The 15,637-nt window shown below is 44.8% G+C and overlaps 1 protein-coding gene across 2 annotated transcripts in view; it reads right to left on the bottom strand.

Annotated features, from left to right (window-relative positions):
- Positions 1-367: 367 nt before the first annotated feature.
- Positions 368-15,637, bottom strand: part of Ca-alpha1T (Ca[2+]-channel protein alpha[[1]] subunit T) — a 101,059-nt gene continuing 85,789 nt past the window's right edge. For both annotated transcript variants that reach the window (XM_065446411.2, XM_065446414.2), the window contains 3 exons: positions 14,396-14,644; positions 12,305-12,407; positions 368-8,871 (listed from right to left, as the gene is read on the bottom strand). In XM_065446411.2, the coding sequence (XP_065302483.1) occupies positions 8,117-8,871; positions 12,305-12,407; positions 14,396-14,644 (1,107 nt within the window). In that variant the 3' untranslated portion in view covers positions 368-8,116. The remainder of the gene's footprint in view (positions 8,872-12,304; positions 12,408-14,395; positions 14,645-15,637) is intronic.

Below are 15,637 nucleotides of genomic sequence, written 5' to 3'. Positions count from 1 at the left end.
TCTGTGTGCACTGCAAACGCTGGTAGCTCAGTGGCTCCCAATGACCATGTGAAGTCTTCAGCTGCATTGAAGAGCAAGGGTTATGTCCTACTCCATTCTTGCCTGATTTTCTCGAGATTCCGTAACGCTAGCTGTGAAATGATGTCCAATATGCGTAATCCTTCACCAGACTGATTTGTCCGTGGTCGCGTTTTCTGTGTGAACCTAGCTTTTCTTACATGACTGTCTGTGGGAGCTGTTACATGACATCCCACCTGTCACACATGTTCGTCAAAATCAATGACGGTGCATTTGTAATGTGGGCAAGCTTTATCGGATGTGTCTGTGACCCGGAGAAAAAGTGAAGAAGCAGTACAGACAGTGAGCTTGTGGAATTTGTTATTTTAATAACGACATAACAAAAAGAAAAAGAAAAGGCTTGTTCCCCCAGCGACACATTTCTCGTTTGAATTAACAGGATCACAGCTTACTCGCTTCGGCCACAGAGCGAGTCACACCTTCAGCCACACGCATTTTCCACATTCGGCCACCAACTATTAAGGCCAGCAATAGCATCATGTCAACAATTTCCGGCATGCTTGAAGTTTCTCTTCACTACAACTCCCACGTAACGAGCTTGAGACAGAAGGTGCCGTTTTCAACTTTAGCAAGCGCGTGTCTTCGTGAAGGTCGGAATCTGCGTGCAGTAATTTTCGTACCTAGCCGTGTCATCTGTCGGTGTGCAACTGAACATCTTGGCTGACAAGCAGGGAGCACTGAGAGAATTCTGGAACAGGGCTCGCAAACATCGTCCCGACTTTGCAAGATGCACGTGACAAACAGGTCAAAGGCAGTAAGGCAAGTCGACAGCGGGTGACCCTATCCAGTATCTGTATTGAGAGAAGCTAGCCGAGTGACACTTGTGTGGAGCAAAGCAAAAGCACTGGGAACAGTACGTGAAGATATGAATACCTGTACAGAACTCTGTATTTCACACACCCAGTCATGCTGACTAGAGAATATGTTACAGGTGCACTCTCTGAAAATTGTAATATTGAAGACCTCATTTTTTTTAGGTGGGTGGGTGGGAGAGGAGGGAAAGGTTTTGGCTGTTCTTAAGAAGAATTGCACTTTGCCTTATGTGCTGGAACGCAAATGTGGAAGCAAAACATTACATGCAATCATTCTGTGATCTGCTAACGCAGTTTTGTTTTCAACTGCACTTCAAGCACGTGTTTTACCGCACTTTGGGTCAGGGTGATGCAAAGATAATCTGTGCTGATGCTTCTGTACAGATTCCAGGGAACGGCATTCTGATCGCCACCTTCGGGAGGCAACGAAAGAGGTCTGATTGGCTTAAGCACTGGAATTAGACGGGTTCAGACGTAACAATAAGTGTTGGCTCAGTGGCCGTTGATGGCATTGATACGTCCTACAAACTATGGGATCTGTTAATGAACTAGGGCCTCAGATGCAATATTTCCACAACTTCTATCGGAGTGTCTGCTAGAAACTTCTGCAACAAAATATGTCGTTAGAAAGTAATCAAGAGCAGTCAAACAAGGGATGTTCCTGGAGGCAATGCTTTAACAAGTGGGCTTGACTTTATCAGGGGCCCTGACAAAGACAAGCCCCTTTGTCGAAACGTTGACTGCAGCAGCATCTCTTGTTCAACACCGTTGATCACTTCATCTCCATTGTCCTGCGAAGCTCAGTCTTGTCATTAGAAAGTAGGCTCACTACATCTGTGTAGGAGCTGCAGCTGTAAGAGTTATGCTAGAAGTGTTTTTCCTAACTCGTTCTATTCCCCTATGAATAGTTGCTTGGCATTAATTGAACATATATTCATGCATTTGTCAGCAGAACGAATGTATTACAGAGAGATGGTAACGAAAAGCGTGGTGTGCATATTTATAGTTTTCGCTATACATTGGGAATGAGCTCTATTGCCTCTGCTGTGTCAGCCAATCGGAATACACTTCTGAAGGATCGTCTCTGCGGAGATGGAAATCAGACTACAGCCCCCGAGTTGTACATAGCGAGTGCACGGTTCATCTGATGAACAATTTGGCTAGTCACACAAAAAGTCAAGTATCATAACAAAAATGCATTGTCTGTAGACACAAATGGGCTTGGCCACAACAAGCCAATGTAGATCAAAACAACAAACAAGGCATTCAAGAAACACGTTTTGCTGAAATGGTGATGTCGTGTCACAGCTGGTTTCAAAGTGAAAGTGCAATAAGTCTAGATGGTTCCGCGGCGTTCACTACACCCTTGCTAGAGAAGCGAACCCTGAAAAGTTTGTGATTTTCTACTAGTGCTTGGGGTCAAACATAAGAATACAGTGAAAAGCAAGCAACGGCTATCAATTTACAACTTTTGCTAGGCAGCTGTGCTTGCAAGATAAGTCTGCTTCATTATAAGTGACGACACACAAGAGTCATTGAACAATTTTTAGTTGCAGCAAGACTGCACACATATTGAACATCACAGTTGGGGGGGGGGGGGGGTAGGCAGTGAACGAATGCAAACAACAGGGTGGTGTGACAGTATAGTTCTGACGAGTTATTACAATATTTCAGGGAGGTTGAGGTCTGGCTACAGTGGATTGCAACATATAAAATGCAATTCAAGCACCTGTAACACTCCCGGAGGTGTGCGTGTGATGCACATAACTTGTGACAATCTGCACACCCGCGTTGCATAGCAGCGAGCTGTGTGAAAAGTGGCAGCTCACTGTCTCTTGCAGGAAAGTGCCCTGCATTGCACTCAGCAACTCTGTTTCCTTGCACAGCATTCTTTGTCCCATAGGGAAAAAACAACAACGCCAGAATTATAGAAAAAACAACCCCATCCACATGTCATCTTTGTTAGATGAAATCAGCGTACCTTTTATGTGTCTTATTTACAGCCCTCTAGTGACGATTTAAATACTGGTTAACTTGAACGATTATCAAAATACTGGTTGGCCTTTTGTGTGTTCAGTGCATATTGAGGTTGCTTAATTCCAACAATGATTTCGTTTCATGCATTTTTTTATTCCCGGGTTGCAACAATGCTGCTCAAAATGGCGGAATAGAGGAAGGCATTCGTAAGGCATGAATAGTAACGTGCCCACACTTGATATTCAGGTTGTGTACATTGGTGGGCGCAACTACAGGAGGGCGCCACCGATCCAGCCTAATGCCAAATATTAAATGCTGTGTGCCCTAAGGAATCACTCAGCTGTACATCCACATCTGTTTCTATTTAAGGTAACGATGGCAAGGGACAAACTTGTACTGCATGTCTATTTGTATTGTAGCTTGAAATTTTGTTTCAAGGCGCACTAAGTTCAATTAGTTCTAACAGAAATCTGTGGCCCCTAGGAGTTTGAATGAACATGAGTCGACCACACTTAAGTTCAATGCCTTCGTCTTCGTAAGGTGCTCAAGTGAACTGGTAAGAATTAACTTGACACTGAACAGTACATAGCTGGAGACAATTTAACAGCTGGGACATTACAATGAAGTGGTTTGTAGAAATGGTGATGGCCTGAAAGAAAATAAAAAAGAACTTTGCATGCAGCACTGCTGTGACTTGACAGGTCAATGAAAACATGGCAGCTCGTGGCAGAAAACATGTTCGAGCTATGAAAATTGTGTGAGGCACGTGGGAATTCTAGCATCACATATCAAAGCCTGAAAAAGTGGCTATGTGGTGTTCTTGGAGGCTTATGGTTTTTAAGCTCTCCAAGGACACCAACTAAAACCTGTGAAAAGTGATGGAGTGGTCCCAAGGAGATGTGTCATTGGTGCCAACAAAGAGAGGCTACGTTGGCCCGAGGCATGTCTTTACACACTTAGAGAGGTCGGGTTGTTTTGACGATGGAAAACAAGATGCATCAGAGAATTTATGCAGACAACAAGAGGCAATGCTTTACAAACAAAAGGCTTGGCTTAAGTCTGAATAGAGCTAGATCACACTTACGAACCTTAACCTGCTTTAGCACACAGGCCTGAAAGAATGTACTGTCGGCACGAATTCAAACACGAACAAGTCAAGAACAACTAGCACGCATTGTTGCTTTTTCGGTCTTGGCTGTGTTTTATAACTGACTTAATTGTGGCTCCGAAATGTGAATTTGCCACTACGCCATGCTTCGAAATTGTCTGCAGAGTGATTCTATGTTGCACTTCCATGTAACCATGGATAGCTGAAGTTCTGAAAAGTTTTTTTTTATTGTTCGTGTTTCAATTTATGCAGATGGTACTTTGGTGTTGCAGTAAACATTTCAGCTGTGTTTCAATGTCCATTTCTCTTCTTGCTCAAAGTTCCAACGTATTGTTTTAAGATGACACGCACAAGCATCATGGAAGGGGCTTATGAGAGCGCACAACCTCTGTGCCTCCAGTGGTCTTTTTTGCCCCTCCGTGTGCTTTGTGGGCACCGACCGTTCAGTTCATATAGCACAAAGCATAAACCACACTTCTACACCACTTTTAACAACTGACAAAGATGGACCTCGCACAAGGATCGGTTCGTAACGTGCCATATAGAGGTGTCGAGACAGACTACAATCGTGTCGACACACACATAGAACAACGTACTGTAGTCGGCCAGTGAAGCAAACTGTGCCGTAGAAAGCACCGCCATTGTACTTGCCACGTTAAACAATCCTTGCTCACGAGTACCCTTTGAAGGACATGCATACTCGCACAGTAGGAGAGGAAAAGAAAGAATGCTTGTAAGAAAGCTAGGTGGGGTGGTGCGCGCTTCGTTTGCGTTGGAAATTCAGGAAGCCGCTTTCCTTCGCAATGCTTTGCAGGGGTCAAGCCTGGTTGATAACCCCGAACGCACACGTTTGCGATTTCAGGATATGCGGTGAAAAGCGTAGCGTCGGCGCCGTCTGGTGGCGGCGGCAGCGACAACTGAGGAAGGCAACAACACGCAAGCGACGACAGCGCGAAAGTGCATGACGCACGTGGTTTTTGCTGAGCCCAGCAGGAGAAGGGGGAAAACAACAACAACAGCCCTGCCCCCCCAAAAAAGAAAGGATGTCCTTTCCAGGAATCCCTCCACACTTTAGAAAGCGACTGCGCTCTGTGGCCTTGGCTTGCATATCTTCTTCTGCGTTTCGAGTCACCCAACACAGCACTGTGGGATGCAGCGAATGCTTGTTATAACAACAACAGCACAAATGGAACTAGAAGATGCGTCGTTCTTTCTCTCTTTCCATAATCGCTACGGAGACACATATAAGCCTTTGCAAGAGGAGGGGGGTTTCACAATGTTTCGTTTACAGCAATCAAAAGACTTCCTTGCGTTTGCAGTTTTTTTTTTGTAGCATACTCAGCATTTTATATCAAACTTCTAGAGACTCTACATGCACCTTTGCTCCGATGAGGTGGGGGAGAGTTCCTCTCTCATTTCTTACAGAATTTACACGATAAGAAGAGCTAGCGTTCGACTCATTTTAAGTCTGTGGCTGGATGTTGCTTTCACTTGCCTGCGTGTGCGGTTACACGGTGAAGATTACGAAAGTGTCGGTGTGGCATCCGGACTGAGTGTGTGCATGTGGGTGCGCATGAGGCGGATTTATACAAAGTGTGCAGCGTATCTTTTTTTTTTTTCCATCATGACACAGCCAACTTGGGTTAGGAGTTGGAAAGAATGCTGCTATGGAGCCTAGAAACGGAGGGACCCAGAGAATGGCACCTTGGTTTCACGAAGATATGACGGTGGCTGGTCTTCTAAGCTAATTTTGTTTGACGTCGCTGAACTCGCTAAATTATTGTTCTTCGTAAAGAAGGAAAGAATGAAATTGGCACAGTCATTTGTGAAATTTTTGTGCATTTCTTTCCTGCTGTTTCTTTTTTTTTTTTGAACGGCAAACGGAAACATGATGCAGTGTGAGTTTTGTCGAACCAATATATTTAACAGGAATTCCTTCCAGTTAGAAAATAACGATTTTTGGAAATTCCTGTATCAAATGTGTTCATTACAAGCAAACTACAACTCCCAGACGTTTCTACGCTGAAAGAAAAAGAATAATAAACACTGAAAATTTGCGAGTTATGAGGGCGTTTGCAAGATCGCGTGATCGGGGACTCAGCATTTTGTCTCACAGCTGCTCTTGCATGCCCGACTTTGAGCCTTGGAGAAGTTGCCGAACCGAGCGATGTCGAGATTCTGCGGGCAAAGTTCAGTGCTGAGAGACAGCTCACCATTAGGTCGATTGTTGAGTGCACGACTGAACACCGTTAAACACCAACATGTTAAAATAATGTACAACGTCGTTAGAGCCAGCAGAGCTTTTTTTTTCTTCTTTTTTTCGATCTGCGGCGCTCAAAAGAGCTACATCACTCGACAGAGGTGTCAAGGTTTTGTAAAAGATATCTTTTGAAGACCTGCTGCTGCTGCAATTCTGTTTTGCATACATGTTAAACAACGTGGCGACTCCTGCTAGGCAAACCACGACCTAACCAAAGCTTTTCTAGCCGTTTGTGGAACCATGCCATTTTAGTCGGACCCAAACGCTCGAGCATCATGGGCGGTACTCAAAACGTGGCCAGCAGATTATTTGAAACGAGATACCGCTTGTCTACTGTACACGGGGCATTCTACCATTTGCGTTGCAGGCAGGCTACCAACATGAGTGCTCTGCACCGTTTGCTACCGGGGCAAACGAATGGCAAGATTTATAAAACTGCCTAGTGTTTTTGTATCCTTGATTAATGTACTTAATTCAGCATCTCACTAAAAACATTAAAGTACGAGTTGATTCCACGCTATTAAAAAAAAACACGATAGATACTATATATATATATATATATATATATATTTATAAATGATTGCTGGTGAGTATGATGCAAAGGCAAGGTCAGCACCATTCTCGGGACTAGCCTTACCTTAGATTGGCAGAAACAGATATTTTTGACCCAGTGAGTCGTATCTCACTTTAACTAACATGGCACATATGGGCTGGTTCAACAACTCGGGTTGTGAAAAAATACGAGCGGCTCCAACACGCAGGGTTTAATCTAAGCACACCTGCTTCTCCTCCTCCTGGTGGCTCTACAATGTCGTCGTTCACTTTTCCTTTTGCTTCTCCTCTATGGAAAGGAGCACAGAAACCAGAATGACTAACAATATTTCTTCAGGCTTTGTTCTAAGGAGCTAGACACCGTCCAGCTTACCACAAGATCGACTGAAGGCCTATTATGTACCATTGATATTTGAGCAGATGAAACACATAGCAGTTGATAGAACAGTTCCTAAAATGTGAAGCTGAGTAGTGCGACAAGAGTTGACAACAGAGTTATGAACCCAATGCAACGTAAGATGCAACATGAATTTCGTTTCTAAGAGACAGTTAACCCTTCAATGATGCAACAGAAATGAGGTGTTGGTCAGTTCTAAAACGAGCGAATGAAACATTGCGCTTTGGCGTTTCTTGTACGAAAACTGCTGCAATAGTTGGGCCTTCTGGCAAATGCATCTTGATGCAAGTCAGGTGGCTGCAAAAAAAAGAAATATCTTGTGGCACGAAACAAGCGGGGCTCCGAACGTGCGACTACGACATACGAGCTCAAAGGTCATAACTGGAGAAAAAAAAATGCTATCGATCATCTGGACAGAAATTTCCATGTCATCACAGCTCACAATAAACAACAGTCAAACGAACAAACAAACAAAACAGTAGAAACGAGGTTAACATTGGCAGGCACCACGCGTGGCTCATTCATTCGCCTCTCACATGCAGCTTGGTCAGCAAACGGTTCTGAAGGAAAAAAACACTATGGAAACAAAGTATGTTGACAGTGGGACACGAGCTCGGCTTAAGAGTCTGTCTCTCTCTGTTTTTGCGTGGAGCAGCAGGCCGCGCTTGTCGCATGGCCCGACAGTGACGTGCCCCCACTTTCACCCGCACAGAGGAGCAAGCGTCGTAGTTGACAAACCAAACAGTACCGAGAGCGCTGTGCTGGGGACAGTAAGTGTGCTGTGAAGGCGTCCTCCTGCAGAAATCCCGCCGCATGCGGCGGCCTCCTCGGACACATCCCTTTGCTACTCGAGCAGATGGCGTAGCAGGGACTTCTCTTCACACGGCACGAGAGAATTACAACTGGTTCTAAGAGGTGAAGCTGTGCCACGGTCACGACACGGAGTCACTTCGGGGCTGGACTCCAACGAGGTCACCATTGTTCTCCTCGGCGACAACAACAACAGGTGCCACAGTCGTCGCGTCGCTGGCAGCAGTCGCTGTGGTCGTTGGCGTTCGGGCGTCGTCGCCGTCGTCCTCATCGTCGGTTGCGTCGGCACCCACTGTCGTTCGCAAGGACGACGGAAACTCGGCTGAAAACGTCCAAGACGTCGACTCACTCGAGTCGGGGTCGACGGCCTTGCTCAGTTCGGGATAATTTGGGAGCAGGTAGCGAAGCTTGGATGTCGATGTGCTTGTCGTGTCCGACTCTTCGTCGGACCCGGAAGGCGATGTGCTTCCACTAGTCAAGGTGGACCTCGATGCCTGTGGAGGCTCCGCAGCAAACTGTTCAGAGTCGATGGGGTCGATGGACCCCGGCTCTGCAGTCCCCTCTGCCTCATAAGGACCTTCCTCTTTGGTAGGCGAGGTCATTTGCAGGTTTTCAGGCTCTAGGGCACATGATCGCAAGTCTGCAACGGCCACTTTTTCGATTGATCCGCTGTCGGGCGACGCGCGTCGAAGGTTGATGTCAGGCGGAGGAGCCATTGGTTCAACACAGGCAAGCGCAACGTCGGTGACATCGATGTCTTCAGGTCCGACTCCTGAGGATGATGATGATGAAAAGCTCTTTTCTCTGGACATAATGTCCGGTTGGTCTGGAATGCAGATGTTGATTACCGGTAGCGTTGATGATGTGGACTCGCCACCTGAAATAGTGATGACAGTCAAGCTCTCCTCCATGTATAGTAGGTTGCTGATTATCGAAACAATGAAACTGAACTCGACACGAGTGCTTTCAGGTCTCCTACATTTGACTTTTGAAGAAAGGACGACAGATTTAAATTAATGTTTATTCATCAGAATCTCTAAACTGAAGAATTAGCACAGGCATGCAGGAGTCAACAATGATGACTCCCGATAGAAGCCAAAAGCAAATTGTATATGCAATCAATGCTTTGTGTCCCTAAAGCATAGCTGAAAGCTGCCAAATAACGCTAAGTTAGAAACAAAATTGTATGTACAAGTCGATACTTCCATCGCAAGTGTGCTGCTGTGCGATTATGAGTGATCATTGGCATGACGTCCACCTGTGTAAACGCCACAAAAAGATATTTTATACTAACATTACTTCGAATAATCAATGGCATATTTTACAAACTGGGAGACAATGTCATAGCCGCTTGTCAGTGTTCTAAGTTGAGCAAGGACTCCCTCAACTTAGTCTACGAAATAAGAAACTTTGTACTGTGGTGCAGCTACCAAGAAGCAGATGTGCGGCTACAGATTTGAAATCAACCAGCAGAATCTAACTGCAAGGAGACAAGATCCGCTAACACGCCCTTGAAACAAGCCCGTGAAACACGCCGATTCTAATCAATGGCATTAAAAGCATTCGGACCTTTGCTTGACTGCAATCGAACAGCAACAACTGTGGTACCTGCACTACAGAACTGTGGATTGTAAATAGGCGATGCTCTGTACCAATTGGGGTTCTATTCATAACAGTTCTGTGCTCAGCACGAGGTGGGGTACTGTCCGTCATGAATTCTGTCATTTCGCGTGTTCAGCACCAGTTCAATGCGTTTTGTAAAGCACAGGCATAACCAGAATATGAACACACTGCCTCTTCTCGGAATGGAAAGCTACAAAGAAAAGAATAAAGAGCAGAAACTTGCTGGAATGTGATCACCCCCGCCGCCATTTTTCTACATATGCTATCAGTGTTTGTGCCGGTGTTGCGGCAATATGACCTAGATGTGTGGAATTACCAGGGAGCTCAGTGGACGGAAAAGTATGCTATGCTCAGTAGTTAACTTGGTGTGAGTGATTACACTGGCATACTTGCATGATGGCTAGTAAAGACTCATTTAGCGCACCATAAGCTTATTCTTGAGTTTGAGATTATTTTCACTTTCATATAAAATTGATACATTTTGCTTGGACAGTGCAATATAATTTCATTCACTTTGAATCTAGGCACCCTTTCTTGCTTTGGTCGTCATGAGCACCGTGAAAAAGAAGAAATGCTTACATATAAATAAATAAGGTAATATGGAAATGCTGCCTAATCTAAAATGGCATAGTGTGCAATTTGACATGCAGCCAATGCAATGTACCCTGTAATTCAGAGTCACGCGTGCAAGTGGCCAACAAGTTTTGCTTCTCTGACATCCACTTCTTGCGAGTCTCATGTGGTAGTGCGTGAGACAATGTAACATGTAAAACATGTAAAAAGTCGATGTTTTAATAGCGTTTGCCATAAGTGCCACCCTGTAGCACTACCTGGCAGGCCCAATGCTGTGCTTATCATGAACACAGCTAGCATTCCCATTTCCTGACATTCACGACAATTATGGTGCTAAGAAGCAGTGTGCCCTGTATAAACATACCTGACCACCAAATTTATTCACTCACGAGGAAATAAATCTCGACTCCCTTCCACAAAACAACCCGTAGCTGCACGTGATACAGCAGTTACAGTTGAAACCACTTATAAAAATACTGGTTTTAACAATATATTGGATATAACAATGAGCAGTAGTTGTATCGTTAATTTTTGTGTCTGCTCTATGGTACAAACCGCTTACTGCAATGTTCACATACCGTTACTGGCTATAACGAAAAAACGCAGCAGATCCAGCGGGTTGGAATCTACATACAGCGAAGCTTTGTGTGAGTGCATAAAGAATCAAAACATGAGTACATGCACGCACCCCCCCTCCCCCCCACATGCACACATGCACACAAGTGTGGGTGCGCACAGATTATACAGAGCCTTCTGTTAAGCGGTGTTGCTGATTACTAGCGAGTACGACGGATGCTTTGAATACATCATGGTTTCATAGGGAGCATGCGCGTACATACATAGTGCAATTCGAATCTATACAATCTGCAAGAAGCGTTTGTTTCCTCATTACCGCGCATCTGCAGATGCGTGGAAGCGAGCTTTCTGCATTTTTTTTCCACCTGCACGAGAGGCGTCGCCGAGACCAGAACCATTTGGTGGAGATGCAAGGAACTCGGCGGAGGTGACGCGTACATCCTCCGCTGTGATTGATTGGCTCATTCGGCCACAGAACTGCCCCAGGGCTTCCACAATCACAAAAACCCGACAATGTTTGCAAAGAACAGCTTCGCTTTTAAAATCTGCCTACTGGTTGTCCGTGCCAAAAGAAAAAGAAAGCGAAATCCTCCCCCCCTCCCCGCCCCCAAAAGAGAAGAAACTTCAGTGGCGATTTTGCAGTAAATGTGAGAGAGATAAGTTAACATTACGTTGTGCCTCTTTGAGGTCCCAGATCCATGATTTAAACAGCATTCACCACAGTGCAAAGCGTTATTCAGGAGCTCACTCGACACGCCAACCTGCCTCTTCCAGATGCGAAGCACAACTCATGGTGGTCTGGGGTAGACCCATAGTTGTACTGCGCTTCTGGTATTTACTGATGTTTTTTTTTTCTGATATCGTGAATTGATATTTATTTCCTCACGACAGATTAAACTAGGTGGTGCTGTTACAGGCCCATTATTTCTTAAACCATTATTGTCATGAATGTGCAAGAAAGTGTGAATGCTAGCAACGTTAGCATTGAGCCTGCCTTGTTCCAAGAGCTGATGACAACAGCAACGAAGGACTCATGGCAGAAGTGCATTTTTCTCCCTTGCATCAGTCTTCTAAGACTGTGTAAAACCGACGTTCACCGAAAAGCAAGCACTCTAAAGGTTCTGGCCTAGATTTTGGAGCTGGAAATTAGCCAGTCAAGGATAATATCAACAAATTTTAAAAACTTGTACTAGGTGGAGCTGCGAGAAATACGCTCCATTTTTTACAGAAAAGTTTCAGGGTTTTCTAATGGGGGAGACATTTTTTGCAGGTTTTCTGCAATTCCAGTGCCTTTCCGCGTGGTCACAAAATGTGCCTGTAACAGCATGGTGTATCGTATATAACATGCGACTTTTGCTCATAAAATCACAACTACGCATTCTTTTAGTTGAGGTTTGTTTAGGCATAGCTGGGCCTAACAAAAGCTTGCCTAATATTTTCACAAGAAAACAAAAATTCATGCAGTAAGGAAGGTGTCAGAAGGACGAGTATGAAACCAGTAACAAAAGTATTACTCATTCCTTCACGATTGGACTTACCAGCATCATCACACTGGAAATAGAATGTGAAATTGGCTGGCAATGATGACATCTTGACAATGGGCCTGTGGAACTCTAACTTGGCTTCCATTGCCAGTTTGTTCTGGAAATAAACCCACCATTTCATTAGCACATCTCCTATTACATTCCCCAAGTTGGCGAGACAATAGCGTAAGTTCTTATACAAAGCTACCAGACACCGATGGCAAAGAAAAAAGCAAACTGGAAGTGAACATATCTTGTTCCAATTAAAGTGTTCAGTTGTCGTTGGGGAGAGCTAATTTAGGATTACTTTTATATTCCTAATAATGCAAAAAAAAGTGGAAGAAGATACAAGTCACTGCTGGTAGGATATGAATGTGCATTCTGGACACGCTGTAATTTTGCTCTATTTGAATATCGCGGTCTGCGAAATTAAGGTTGTAAAGTTGAGAGACGATACCTTTGCATTTATACTGCATCAAACACTACAAATTTAGCAGCAAACATTGCCTCAAAGGGTGTACACATTAGCTAGCTGTATGCTGAATATTGCGTATATAGGAGCAGCACCGAATGCGCAACTCTTCCGGCTAAACTGTTTGCCTATTCACGCTCAAATGGCCAAGAGGTGCTGTTTAGCGGTGTGTTCAGCATGATACCTTATTAGGGTGCTATATTGGTGCGCATTACTTGCTTGCTTTGTCCTGAATAATTAATCATATTATGTTCTCTGCGACGACGCCACACGCACAAAAAAAAGTTCACTTTAATTTACCTTTTCACCGCTTTATTCACCATTTCATTTCTCTGGATTCCGGATTTTATTGTATGGTGTTGACACAGGTGACAGGTGCTTGTGATTTCATTTAGGTGAAGTGGGTAGGTAATGCTCTCAAACGTGATGTTTAACTACCTGCGCCGGGAAATGACACAGACTGCGTGAAAAATTTGAGCGTGAAAAAGCCAGCGGTTTAGCCAGTAGACTCGTGTGTACTTAGTGCTGTTGTTTATGCAACACTTCAATACAGTCTTGTGTTTTTCTAACAGGTGCACTGAATCTTCCCTTGCTGACTGAGTGAATTGCCTTGGCTGATCGACTGATTTTTTGAGGTTTACCATCCCAATGCAACACCAGGGGCATGAGTGAGGCGCCGTAGTGGAGTACCTTCGGATTAATTTTGACCACCTGGAGTTCTTTAACGCATATGTAAGTCCAAGTGCACAAGTGTTTCTGTATCTCGTCCCTCCTTCCCTGGAAATGTGGCCGCTGGGCTAGGGAGTCGAACCCTCGACGTCACGCAGAGCAGCAGACTGCTGCAGCCACTTGTTGTGGTGTAACATTACACAAAACAAAGTAAGACCAGAACAGAAAAGAACGGCAGTTCCAGAAAGCAGGGCCCACATAGAAGATATGCAATGTGTCACTACTTGTTGCTGAGCTAGTTGGTTCATGCTTATTATGGTGCAGTAGGACGTGAAACAAAGTGAAGCAACACCAGGAGCATTGTTGCGGTGTAATGAAACATGCAACAAAGGAAAATAACACCAGGACAGGAGAAGAGAGAGTCATTGCGGTGTAATGGGACATGAAACAACACTGAAGCAAGACCAGGACAGGAAAGAGCATCATTGCGGTGTTCTAGAACGCAAAACAAAGATGAAGTGAGACAAGGACAGGAAAGAGTGTCACTGCGGCATAGTAGGACGCGGAACAAAGTGAAGTAAGGGAGGGACAGAAAAGAGTGTTGTTGCAGTGTGACAGGACACGAAACAAATTAATGTATGACCAGGAAAGGAAAGAGTGTCGTTAAGGTGTAATAGGATGCAAAACAAATTGAAGTAGGACCAGGACAGGAAAGAGTGTCGTTACAGTGTGATAAGATGCAAAACAAAATGCAGTATAAGACCGGTACAGGAAAAGGCGTCCATTGCGTTGTAATAGGGTGCGAAACAATATACTTAAGGCCAGAACAGAAAAAAGCATCCTACTTCTCTCTGGTCTTATCTCACTTTGTTTCGCCTCCTAGTACACTGTAATAAGTATCAACCAACTATGACAGCAACAAGTAGTGATGTGTGCCATAGGCACTGCAGCGGCTGGACACTTGCCTTGGCCTCGAGGAGCTCCCTCTCCTCCTGTTCGATCTCCTCCTGGAGTTCAGCTTCCATGTCCAGCTCGTCGTCGGCTTGCTTGTGCGACTCTTCCAGGTGCTTCATGAGCACCGCCACCACCACGTTCACCAGCACAAACTGTGCCATCAGCACAAACACCACAAAGTACAGCGGTGCAATCACTGCCGAGACGCAGCAGTTGCGCACGCAGTCGCTCCTCGAGTCACACTCGTCGCGCAACGTGTCCTGCGCAGTGGGGGGGGGGGGGGAGAGATTGCGTAACAGTTTGTGCCAGTGCTTGTCCGGAGCAAGTGTACTTGCTAATGACAGCTCTAACAGTTGAACTATCTACATTGCAAGGATTGAAAGACGACACTTTTGAGGAGTGAGCACAGACAAAACCATTGTATTCTCAATATCATGAATTCTGAGCCCAGACAAACCATTATATACTCATTCTCATCGACTCCGTGAAATGGAACGAAGCCTATGAGCGGTCGTTCTGTTATGTGTGTTCTTTTCATCCTCCTCTTTAGCATTGTTTTATGAACACTGTCAAGATGAACCACCTCGCCCAAAATAAGTACTGCACAATGGACGAGCAATCCTCCCTTTCGTGAAACGCACAGCTGGCTCTCGATACTAACCGACTGACATAAGCCCTAGCCTTTGCTGCACCGCGAAGAGTTGGCGAGCCGGAGTATGATCATGAAACGCGATAAAACAGAAGTTCTGCAAAACAAAATTAGTTCTGCGGAATCTCGCAAGATAGAGGAGAATCCATGAAAGGGAGAAGTGTCATCCACCCGATTGTAGCAGGAAGCTATGAAGGAAGCCCATATACATGTTTTTCAGCGGAAAGAAAGTGCTGCAGTTGAATAAAAAATTGTGCTGGTCCAGGGACAAAAACCTGGGCCAAAGCCTTTTTGGGGCAGTTGCTCGACCATCTGAACTAACCTGTAGGCGAGCATATTGCAGCGTGAGGCCAAATCAATCGACAACTCAGAGCACAGGTTTCTCTTCCTCAAAAAAAGAAACTGATATGGGTCTCTGTCTGAGAAACACGTATAGGATATCACTATGAGAAATCTATACGGGTTTTCTTTGTAGCTTAGTGCTACATTCAGGTGGATGACAATTGGCTGTTTCACAGAGAAGTCATGAAGGTACTAGTGTTGCCATTTTTATCCATGTTGCTGTTGTTGCCCAATATGTCTGCTTTACTTTTGTTTTCATATC

Source organism: Dermacentor albipictus, chromosome 8 (assembly GCF_038994185.2).
Source record: "Dermacentor albipictus isolate Rhodes 1998 colony chromosome 8, USDA_Dalb.pri_finalv2, whole genome shotgun sequence".
Lineage (NCBI taxonomy): Eukaryota > Metazoa > Arthropoda > Arachnida > Ixodida > Ixodidae > Dermacentor > Dermacentor albipictus.
This window is presented reverse-complemented; position numbering and strand designations above follow the sequence as displayed.